General features: G+C 40.4%; 1 protein-coding gene across 1 annotated transcript in view; it reads left to right on the top strand.

Annotated features, from left to right (window-relative positions):
• Window positions 1-2,125: 2,125 nt before the first annotated feature.
• The window catches only part of OXCT1 (3-oxoacid CoA-transferase 1), an 83,062-nt gene continuing 72,685 nt past the window's right edge, over window positions 2,126-12,502 (top strand). Inside the window, exons 1-2 of the mRNA XM_087715459.1 lie at window positions 2,126-2,302; window positions 9,383-9,491. Coding sequence (XP_087571585.1) covers window positions 2,192-2,302; window positions 9,383-9,491 — 220 coding nt within the window. The 5' untranslated portion in view covers window positions 2,126-2,191. The remainder of the gene's footprint in view (window positions 2,303-9,382; window positions 9,492-12,502) is intronic.

Below are 12,502 nucleotides of genomic sequence, written 5' to 3'. Positions count from 1 at the left end.
CACGGTCCCACGGTGCCGTGCTCTTTAGGGAGGCAAGGACAGAATGAGGGCAGACAAAGCTGACCAGAGATCAGAGCGAAGGAAGTGTGCTTGAAATGCCAATAAGTGCCTCTCTGATTCCACCTACCTCTGGCCACTAAATTTCAGTGCCACTGTAACTAGTAGCAAAATGAAACAGATTTTACCCATGTTGCGGTTATTCTTGGATGCTCTCAGATTAAGTGAAAACTGGGTTAACATCATTACAGCTACATATGACTTAAAAGGGCTGGAGAATGAAATGAAGAAGAAAATAAGGGGATTTTACAGGAAAAAATGTTAGCCTAGGTAATGGTTGCACCATGGCTAGGTGCAAATAATGGGGAACCCAGAGCGGGATGTAGCCCATTAAATGGCTTGTGTGATCTGTTGTCACCAGGGCGGGAGTGGGTGGGGTGATTTTGTTATATTGTACTATATTAATTTATTTGATTCTTTTTTTTTAGCTTTTATTTTAAATGTGGTTTTATATTCTGTAAACCACCTTGAGTTGCCATGGGCGAATAGGCAGCAATATAAATTAGATGGATAGATAAATAGATAGATAGGTAAGGAAAACCTTAACAAGAAAATCCAAATTTATAAAATCATGTATGGAAAAAATTAGGAGATAGACAAATGTTCTATGCACATTTGCAGCCTTTCCTGCATCAGAATTCCCTGCTCTCAGTTGTTCAGTGCCTAGTCATCGGACAACTGGACTATTGTAATGCACTCCACACGAGAAGGCAGAGAGCAGATTGTGGGCAGGTAGGCAGGCTGGTAACATATATTTTGCTGGGAATCTCTTCTTTACTGTTCAGACTGGTATGGAACAGAAGCACAGGTGATTACAATAGTGGTGACTGGAGAAGAGAAAAGATTGGGTTGAGGATGTAATAAAGGCAGGGAGATATTTTTGGGCTGGGAGAGGCAGAAAAGGAAGGCAATAGTGGGAAATGCATGAGGAATTGCTGAGAGGCAAAGAACATGAATCTTTACTTCATACACAATTCCACCCACACCAATGTGTTTCGCCCCTTTGGATTTCATCCCTCTGTGGGGGAGATGGGTGGTTTCCAAATACATAAAATACAAATTTGCACCATCTGATATCCAAGGCAAAGTAGAGCATTCCCAGTTTCTGCCAAATTGCAGCCAACTCAAGGTGTCTGGGCTTATTTCTTGAATGTAATGATTTATTATAGACTCTAAACAACTATTTTCTCTGATAAAGGAGAATATTTGTAGCTCAGCATTGAAATAAGGGAACCTTGGTGCTCTCAGATCTTGGTTGTTTTCTTGCAGGCATTTCATTACCCCAACTAGGTAACACGACCAAGGACCCCTCAACTATTTTCTCTTTTGTGTAGAAACCTAGCAACATCAGAAAAGGCAGAAAATAAACATGAAGCTAGTTTAGCCTGTTTCTCCACCTTTAACAGGGGTTTCAGTTGGAGAAAAGGGAGAGCTTCACAGGGTATGAAACCAAAATGGCAGTTTTTAAATAGCAAACTTATAATTCAAAAGGGATAAACTACCAGGCTTAATGGGAAATTGGGCAAGTTTTAAAGTTCAAGATTCACTTTTTTAAGCTTTATGTGTGAATTCTACTTCTAACCCCAACTCCATTCATTTCAGTGGTTTTTAGTCTCAGTCACTGTTCTGCAGTCTGAAACGTGTATTTGTTTATTCTCACTGCAAAAATGTAAACATGGTTACTTCCAAGTGATCTGACCCATTTTTTCTTACCCTATCTAAGATAGCTAAGAAACAAACTTTCTGGGCTGTCTGTACTAGTTTCCAATGTATTATTTCCTGGGAGTAAGCTCCATTCAGCACAACCAGGTTTACTTACTTTACTTTAAATCCCTCCATCTCTGGCCTGGAGAATTTCTCCTCTAATGATTCGTTCAACTCCCTATAAACCACGGGCCCTTCTCGTGCAGTTTTGGAAAGGGTTAAAGGAAAACGTCAGGGCCGAGCCCCTAACCCTCCCCAGCCTCTACGGAGATCTCCAGCGCAGCTTTTGCCAGCTGGGCGCGGTTTCTTTCCAACAGCATCGCACAAAGGGGGTTGGGCATCCGCCGCCGCCTTCTCTTCAAGGCCGCCGTCGCCGCCGCCGCTCGCCCAGCGTCTTCCTCCTCGCTCTGCACGCCGCACAAGCCCGAAGATGGCGGCTCACCATCTCCTCGCCCGCTTGCCCCGCTGCTTCTTGCCCGCCGCTTCCCGATGGGGATCAGGGCACAGGACGGCGCCACTGGCTCTCGGGGCGCAAGCGAAGGTAAAGCGGCCACGTCGGGAGGTTTGGGTCCCCCGCAGTGTGTGTGTGGACCTTACGGGCTTGCGGCGGCGTTTTGCTTTTGGCCGAACATGACCCGCTGTTGGTAGATTCGGGCATCCTTCGCCAGGTTCATGGCAAAGTGGGGCCGGGTGGCTTCTCACGGATTGGCCGAGGGCGCGCGCGGGAGCGCAGCCATCCCTTTGGAGATCCTTTTTCTCTAATCGGTCTCTTTAAGAGCACACTTGATCCGCAGCAATTGGCGGGGGGTCAAGTCCAGCTGCGCGCCAGGAAGAACCTGAGCCTGGTCTGGCGGGGTCAAGCCGCTCTCGCAGGCAGAAGAGCCGGTCGGACGGCTTACAGTCGCGTCTCGCCCTCCTCGCGTTTCTTTGCGCCCTTCTTGGCTGTGACGCGGATTCCCCCGTCACAGGGCTGTTTCTTTGGCTCCCACCAGGATCGGGTCTAGCCCCGGGGCTCTTTTCATGCAAGGAAAATATTTCACCCCAGTCGGGGCAGGAAAGGTGACCTCCGATCTGCTGCGGAATGAATGACGCGCCTGCATCCTTTCTTCTGTCGGCTGGCTGGAGAGGTCAGCGCATTACGGGCGGCGCGTCCTTGGACGTGGCTGCAGAAAAGGGACTGTGCGCCGACCTGACCTTGAAGGAAGAGGAACAGGGTTTTTTTTCAGCTCTGCTTCCGCAACTAGGGGCTTCATTTACTTAAAACGGAAGAAGGGAGATCCAGTGGTGGGCCAGATCGAGAGGCGGCTTTAATGGATCTCTTTGAAGATCCATTAACGGTGGCTGAATGGAACGGTGCTTACAGCTCGATTCTGCGCATGGCTTACTCGGAAATAAAGCTTGCTCCTCTTAAACAGCCTTTCCCTCTGTGAGGCCTTATCTGTCTGGAAAATGAAAGTTTAAAAACAAAAAAAACACACCTGCATCTCTCCTCGCAAGAATATATATTGGAGGACTTTTATTAAAGCTGTGTTTTGTGACAGCTTGCTCTGGGCTTTGGCAGTGTTTTTCAAACTTGGCAACTTTTAAGATGGGGGAATTTCAAGTCCCAGAATGTTGGCTGGGGAATTATGGTAATTGAAGTTGTTCTCTTTAAATGTGCCAGGTTTGTAAAACACTGGGTTGCCATATCTGAGCTGCAACAAACTGGTTGATCCCAAAATAAAGAGAACTAAATTCTTATTGGGACAGTGAATCTCATCAATGGAGTTAGCCTCTAAATCAGAGGGTGTTAAGAAATTGCAGCTACTACTGATTCCTATTGATCTGAAAAGGGCTAGTAATAAATGTTCCAGTTCAAGTGGAAGTTCCAGAAATACAGATAGTCCTTGACTTATGACCCAATGCTTAGCAACCTTTCAAAGTTACAACAGACCCCCCCCCCAAAGTAGTTATGATCCAATTTTGAAGTTCTGATTCCCTCCCTGCAGGCACATGACTACATTTTGGGCACTTTGCAACCTGCCCACATTTATGGCTAGGTCAGGTGGCCCTAATGTACAATGTTTTTGCCAGAAACAGGAAGCAACTGATCACAAAAGTTCTAAAATACATCAGGGGATGTAACCTATTTTACTGTCGTCATGACTTTTGATTGTAATTGTCAGGCTCAATTATAGTTGTAAGTTGAGGACTATCTGTAGTTACCTTAGTTGTCTGGGATAATGTAGCTTACAGCAAAGTTCCTTGATAGTGAAAATAAAAATGATGAAAGCATACGAGGATTAAAAAAAAATTGGAAAGAGTCAAGAGTTGGAGCTACTGATAGTCATCTGTCTTTCGGAGATAGGTTTGGAAATATCTTTGCCACAATATTAATGATTTCCTGTTTCAGATTTAAATAATTAAAAGCCTAAATATCTGTCCTCTTAAGCCTGCTGTCTTCCAAATATAGTGGGGCCACAATTCCCCTGGACTATCCTAACTGGGATTTCTCAGAGCTTATTTGTTACATCCTGAAGGCCATTGTACAGTAAAGCTTTCTTCAGGAAGTGACTGTCTTCTCAATATTTGAGGAGAAGCACAGGATAAAATGTATTCTATCATTGGGTTGTGTATTGTCAGGTTTATATCTCTGCCTTTCATCCAAAAACCTAATGTGGCAAATATAGCAGTCCTTGTATTTTTCCTACAGCAACAAGCAGCTGGAGATTTGGGGCTGTCAGCCCCAAGATTCACTGAGGTTTATTTCCTTCTTGCAGCCTTAATAAGGAAGTAACAAAAGTTATCATGTCAGATTATTTATTTTTCTATCTCCTAGAACAGGAATGTCCAACCTTGGGCAACTTTTAAAGACTTGTGGAATTCAACTCCCAGAATTCCCCAGCCAGTCATGAATTCTAGGAGTTGAAGCCCACAAGTCTTAAAAATTGCCAAGGTTGGACACTGTCCTAGATTGATAGTTCTCAACCTGTGATCCATTTTGGACACATTCTGTAAATTAGCCCTTTTGAGGTACCTTGATTGAAAAATTGCTGCCGAATGACGCACTGTTCTGCCCAGTTAAAGGTTGTGGGAACAAGAGTTTTAATAGTATATAGATGGATAGATAATGTAGTGGTGGGTTAATCATAAAAGGCTCTTTGAGTTAACTGGCACGTCTGATTAGTTGAAAACTGTGCTCTTGTCAGTAAAAGGTGATGAACTGTTCGCTTGGCTGTTTTGTTACTCCAATATTAGTGAAACATAGCATGTGCCATGTGATTTTCCATGCCAGGGAGAACAAACTGTTTGAGCTGCTTCTTTCAGTTTCAAGAGCTTTGTGGCATGCGTCATGTTACCAGGCATACCTTATTAAGTACTTTATTTTTTTATTTATAGAACTTATATGGCTGCCTCCTTTACACACAATAATCCTATGTAACTCACAACAGCAGGCAAAACTGAGTGACGGACATGCCTTGTTTAAATAAATAAGATTAAAAAGTACAGAATCTAAAAATGCCAATAACAATGTAATACAAAACAGTGCCTGCAATAATAAAACACTGCATTCATTCATTCACATTTTTCATGCCCACTTTTAGTGACAATTATGTTGGTATCGATTGGAAGTTGTCAATATTATTCTTTCTGATTACAAAATAGTAATAGCTTGTTAGGAAGATTCATTTCTTCAGTGCCTAACTTTTGACAACTTGTGCCCTCAGTTGATAATTTCTGGCAAGAATGATTGTGAGAATACTGTATGATTCTAAAACAGGTCACATAGTTTAATCCTAATTTGGAATTAAAACTCATTCAATTTGCTTGGAATTATTTTGCTGTTTGGTATTTATGTTATTAGAAAAATGATACGCAATCAGGACCTGTTGAACTGGAGTATTAGATTAAATCAGTTGTTTTGGTTTGTCAGTTGCCAGCATTGTAAATAGGTTCACACTTGTTCTTGTTATGTCTAGGTATTGCTTAAGATAGTAATCACTGTTTATATATCAAGTTGTGTTTTCTTAAGAATAGGACCATGCATAGACAAAAATGTTGCAGTTATTTTTTCACCTTGTAAGAAGATCCTAATTTTTGATGGGTTTTTTTGTTACGTTAAGAGTATTATTATTTGTAATATTTCTATTTTTCTACCTATGCAGTACCCTTTTTTCTGAATAATTAAAGAGTAGTTAGTTGTGCATTAATCCCAAAGTTGTTATTACTTGTCTTAAATATTCAGGTGATTTTAAGAGCTAGGCATTACGCACTAGATTTTTGTATGTCTTTTTCATATTCTGATAAAGCAGCATTTCAGCAGATTTTTGTATTCGGGAGAACACCATTTCAAGCAATATATCAATATTTTTCTTAGTTAACTTTTCTTTTTTGAAGTACCTGGTAACTTGCTATTATTTAGTGCTAAATAATTTGCTGTTCAAGAAAGATGAGACGACAGTTCTAAGTATGCGACACCAATAAGGAACAGGCATAATAAGGATGGGCAATGAGGAGGAAGTATTAGTAATGTTAGCAGAGATGATGAAAGCTATTGGAAGGACACTATATAGGGTAAAAGTACTAGAAGCAATGCTATATTAAACTACAGCTCCTTATTGCAATCTTCCCAAGGGAACACCCTTCTAGGAATGTGACTATTGTGGGTCTAATATGACGATTCTGTTTCCACGTGAAAGCCAATTCAAGCAGGTTCAGGATATAAGAGAACTAATGAACAGCCAATCTCTTAATATCCTTATAACAGACAGTTCCATGTCTGCTACTTTTGCCCTAGACTAAGTGACTCCCTCTATAACAGTGTTTTGCAAATTTGGCAAGTTTAAGATGGGTGCACCACAACTCCCATGGTCGCTGGGGAACTCTGGGAGTTGAAGTTCACCCATCCTAAAGTTGCCAAGTTTGAAAAACACTGTTCTAGACCATGGCTGGCTCAAGAATTCTGAGAATCGAAGTCCATGGGTCTTAAAGGGGCCATTGTTCTCCACACCCTGATCCTTACAGAATTCCTGGCCCTCCGAGGATCCCAATATAGCGAGGGTTTTAGATTGCAGAAAGTTGCCCTCAAGAATTAGTGCCACTAGTGGCATGTACTACTCATGTCTTTGTTTGGAGTTTTTTCTACTGGGTTCTATAGGTTATTATTTGATTGAGTAGATTTACTGTATTTTTCGGAGTATAAGGCACAGCTTTTTGCCTCAAAAAAGAGGCTGAAAATCTAGGTGTGTCTTATACACTGAATACAGCATTTTTTGCCTCCCAAAACTCCACCCCTTTCCCCACAATGGCCATGTAGCCTTTGGAGGCTTTCAGAGTGCTCCTGGGTGCTGGGGAGGGCAGAAGTAAGCAAAAAATGGGCCTTGCTCAATGTTGCCCTCCCCAGCCCCCAGGAGCACTCTATAAGCCTCCTAAAGGCTATGCATGCCGCTTTTTCAACAAAAAAATAGGCAGTTTTCATGAAAAACGGGCCATTTTTTTGCTCGTTTTTGTGGAGGGGCATCCTCCAGGAGCACTCTACAAGCCTCCTAAAAGCTATTAATGCCCTTTTTTTGGGGAGGTCTGCAGAGTGCAAAAACTTTTTTTAAAATTTTGCCTCTTCAAGATCTTGGTGCGTCCTATACTCCGAAAAATACGGTATGTCCCTCCTTTTATTTGGGAACTCAGAGAGATCTATGTACCATGTTTCCCCAAAAATAAGACAAGGTCTTATTTTCTTTTGACCTCCGAAATAAGCGCTTGGCCTTATTTTTTGGGAGGTCTTATTATTTTTGAGGTGCAGGAGGTGGTGAACGTGGTCACCTCATGGCTGCTGCTGTGTTGCAATAATTTTGGGAAGGGCTTCTTTTTGGGGGAGGGCTTATTTTAGCATATGTGCTCAAAAGCCCAATTGGGCTTATTATCCGGGGAGGTCATATTTTCGGGGAAACAGGGAAACACGCCCCTCTTGTTTTTCCTCATGAGAAGGAAAATATCAGTTGGAATGAAAGAGAGTGACTGGCCCAAAGTTACCCAGAACATTAAAATCCTGCTCCTAGTCCAACAGACAGGCTCTCAGTTGTTGATTGTAATGAATTGGGTCTTTTCCTCAGCAATGTATAATATCTGGACCATTTTCTCCCCAATTTACATGTTTGTGGTCTTTCCTTTTATCAGATGATAGCTAAGAATTGTCCTCTCCTACCCAGCAATAAAAAGTAAATATGCACCACCAGAAAAAAGAATAGAGGTTTATGCAAAGATATGATATGTGTACACAAAATTACGTGTGTAGGTATAATGTTATGCATGATACAAAGCCATGATTCATATGATGTCCTACATCATAAATCATGGTTTACAAATCTCTAGGGCTGTGCTCATGATCCTGTACTGTACATGCTAAGTGAGAATTAAAGAAACCAATTCTGGTGTAAGGCGATGTGAGAACATGACTTGCTTGCCTGTCAAATGTTCAGATGCTTGTTGCTGATCAGCAACTTCTCATATTTCAGTTCTTTAATTTAAAATTGGATGGGAGACCTTCTATCTGACTGTTTAGTTAAATAGGATAGATGGACATCCAACTTCCAGTGTTTGACACTTGCTTTCTGATAATCTGATTTCATATATTTGACATGTTTTTTTTATACACATACAACTGACACATATAATGTGTTTCTTCCCCTCCCTCCCTCCACCCCACCCCCCCTCGCGCACACAAGTTATATATCGTTTGGCTGTTTTGTTACTCAGGAACACCTGCTGTTACAGCTCATCATAAGAAAACCCACAAGATGTATAGAAACTGAGATTTTGTCCGTAATCGAGGTCCCTTTAATTTCTGAGACTTTACTGTGTTCTGTAAACTCTTTCACATATATTCTGATGAAATGTGATCTCATATAGGTTTTGTGTTGGCATAAGAAATGTAAGGGCTCTTTATCCCATATGATAGTTATGTTCTTTAGGATCCTTTTTTGGTCTCCAACATATATATATATATATATATATATGTTTTTTATTTGTGCTGATAAATAAATAAAGGGAGACTAGTATAGATCTATTTCAAGCTATTTAGCTCTCATCAGCTAGCCATACCCTTACTGGGATTCTAACCTGTGCTGTATTGCATCTTAGGCAAACGTCTTAGCCATTATGCCACAGGTCTCCTCCTTATCAGCTGAAGCCAGGGAAGAAGGTATATATTTAGTGTCACAACCCCTGGTAAGCCCCAATTATGGGAGGAAGCTAACTGCTTTATATTTAATAATAAGCGAAGACTGAACTTGTACATTATTTAGATCTTTCTTTGTTAAGTTGTAGTTTATTTCCCATATATAGTTTTTATTTTTGGTTGTTAAATTCATTAGTAGAATAACGAGAGTATTGCATTCTATGTTTGTGTGTGTGTGTGTGTGTGTGTGTATGTATGTGTGAGGTTTTAGTGTGATGTAAAAGCAATTTGCATTTTGTGGATACTTTGCAATTCTAAATCAATGGAAATTGCTTTATGTACATCTGAAGGTGTTATACAGAATGCACACAGTCACGAAATCTGTTATGTGGACTAACTGTATAATGTCGGATCCATGACATTCTCATCTTCCTCCCCCCACCCCCTTTTCCCCCTCTTCACTTTTAGACTTGTGGCTGCTATTTTTCAACCAGTTCCTGTCACAATACCCAATTTTATACTGATCCAGTAGAAGCAGTAAAAGACATACCCAATGGGTCCACTCTCCTTGTTGGTGGTAAGTAGTGAAATTCCACTATTTTTCCAATGTAAATGACAGGTAGTTCTCACTTACTGATCTTTTAGCAACTGTTCAAAGTTGCAATGGTGCTGAAAAAAGAAATTTACAATTCATCAGTCACATGATCTCCATTATAGCCAATATGGGGTGTCTTGTGCCTGAGCTGTGGCTCCCCCTCCCCCTTTGAGAGATTGGAGAAAAAGATTTCAAGAGAGTAAGCTGTTCGCTTGAAAGCAGTTCAATCATGCTGGGAAGCATGGATGCACTCTGCAAATAGCTTACAGTACTTTCTTGAAATCTCTTCTTTTCCAATCTCTTGGCTCTGCCAGGGATAGAAATAAAAAGCAAGTGATTTCCATGGGCAATTCCTTCTTTGCCTGACCCCTTTCCCCGCCTTTGCCAGAGTGGAAAGACTGGAGAGGAAGTGATTTCAAGAGAGTAAGCTGTTTGTGTAGCTTACCTATGTGAGTATATATCTGTGTTTATATTTTATGATTGTAAGCTGATCAGAGTTACCCTGTGGTAAGATGGGCAGCCAATAAATTTTATAAATAAATGAAAATAATTAATAAATGTGATCACAAAACAACCTTACTTTGTACAGATCTTGTTTCTAATCTTTTTGCTCTGCAAGCAGGGAGTAAAAAAAAGCAATTTCTGCAAGCAGCCTCTCCTTTGCCTGATCCTTGCCGCCACACCTCCCCTGTTAGGGTATGCAGAGGAAGAGCAAGATATTTCAAGAGAGTAAGATGTTTATGTAGCACGTTTGCGGCTCCCAGCCCTGAGCTGTGATGCAATCTCATTGCTTTCGATGGGTACAAGATAGTAAGCAGGCACTTTGAGCATTCCAAAGGGCAGGGAAATGTTAGGTGAACAAAATCTGAAGGTGTGAAAGTCAGAAGAAAAGTCGTGTCTCTTTCCAGCCGGAAAGCACAGTCTCAATCATGTAATTTCCTATTTAGTGACTGCCTCACTTACTGATTGATTTACTAGTCTCAGGGACTGTATGTATTTAAATCTGTAATTATCAATGTTTCATGCATGCCTCTATAAGAGGTACATCTAGATTATGTACACCTGATATGCAGAGGTATATCAGTGGTATCCAGCAACTTCTGACCAGTTCTGGAGAACCAGTAGCAGAAATTTTGAGTAGTTCGGAGAACCGGTAAATGCTACCTCTGACCGGTCCCCACCCCCATCTATTCTCTGCCTCCCAAGTCCCAGATGATCGGGAGGAAATGGGGATTTTGCAATATCCTTTCCCTAGAGTGAGGAGAGAATGGGGATGTTACAGTATCCTTCCCCTGGAGTGGGATGGGAATGGAGATTTTACAATATCTTTTCCACTGCCATGGCCACTAAGCCATGCCCACAGAACCGGTAGTATAAATTTTTGAATCCCACCACTGCTGTGATGTATGTATGGAGATAGGCTATATAGTACTTTGGCTGATTAAAAAAAAAAACTAAACAGAATAAAAACTGTTTAGTACTTTATTGGGAGATGACTATTGTCCCACTGTCTTTTTCTCAGGTAGATTTATTTAGTCTACAGCCCTGTGGTTTAGTGGAAATCAAGGAATCAGAAATACACATCAGAAAGAGACAATAGCATATGTTTTCCACACTGTTACAAAAAGTCTTGTTTGAGCAAGACTTTACCTTGTGTTCTAAGATTGCAGAACTGTTCAAGCATGTAGAAGCTGCATGGCTTAGTGAGACTGAATATGCTTGTTCTGTTTATAATTTGGGGTAAAATAAATTTGGAAAAAATACTTAATATTTCAAAAACAGTATGGGCCAAAATGCAGATATTAGTTCCGAACTCCATAAAAATCCTTAAAAACTGATAGTATAAAGATTTTAAATAATGGGTGCAATACCCTGAGATCGCAGAAACCAGTGGCTCTCTAGAAGTTACCACTCAATCATGTCTTTTGAATACAATAGGTGGAATAATTTTTTTTAATTTATCTCATTAAAATACTGATGGAAATTAAATCATGGTTTATGTTTTGTTCTAGTTCTAACTTCTAATTTTGTCCTGATCCTACTTATCATTGGGCAGTGTCTTCTGGTATCACATTCAAAAGTTACATATGATTGTTCCCTCAAATAAGGTTGTCCAACATTGTCCATTGTCCTTCTAAATGGCTTTGAATTTATGAGCTACAAAGTTATGAACAAGAAAATTGCTTCAGCCTGGAAAATAGGACAAGATAATAAGTTAGTAGATCGTTTTAGTGTGAAAGCTGAGGTATTACATGACTCATTCTCAGGAAGATTAAAGCAGTATAAAATTAAATGTATAAGAAAAGCAGTGAGCAAATATGCATTCTGAATACAAATAGCTCTTGCTTAGCGACCATTCATGATGATCGTGAAAAGGTAACTTTGTGACCAATGACTGAATGTACAACCTCTGCAGGTTTGTAAAGAAAAGGAAATCTGAAGTAATATCATAAGCAGATTTGTGCCCACATGATTTTTCACTTTGCAACTGCTTCACTTAATAACTAAGTTGCCAGTCCCAAATATGTTCACTAAATAAAGATTACTAGCAATGTTAATAAATCTATTATAATAATTTGGTAACTTCCTTTACTGTAAAGTTTTTGGTTACAAAAATTATCAAATTTATTATAACTTTCATCAGTCATGTGATGTATATTTCAGTCCTACCTTTGCAGAAATAGACTGAGATCTAAGGTGTTAAACATCTTTCAAGACTTTTCAGTGTATAACATGCTTATATATTACCAAGAAAATATTTTCTGTTTTCAATTATGACTCAGGTCTTCCTCCCCCCCCCCCCGGCCCCAATTTCATTTCACAGCTCACACAGGTCACAGATCATTGGGATGCTAGGGTTTGAATTATCAGTGAGTTTCTGTCAGCTTCTTCAGGTCTTTTGTGCATGACAAACTATAGTGTTGGGATGTCTTATTTTGATTATTGACTAAAAGTTTAGGCTGCTCCAAAATCCAAGTTCTAGGATGCCTTCT

Source organism: Thamnophis sirtalis, unplaced genomic scaffold, assembly GCF_051295495.1.
Source record: "Thamnophis sirtalis isolate CommonGarterSnake01/CBP01778 unplaced genomic scaffold, rThaSir2_p1.2 scaffold_5, whole genome shotgun sequence".
In the NCBI taxonomy this organism is placed as follows: Eukaryota; Metazoa; Chordata; class Lepidosauria; order Squamata; family Natricidae; genus Thamnophis; species Thamnophis sirtalis.
This window is presented reverse-complemented; position numbering and strand designations above follow the sequence as displayed.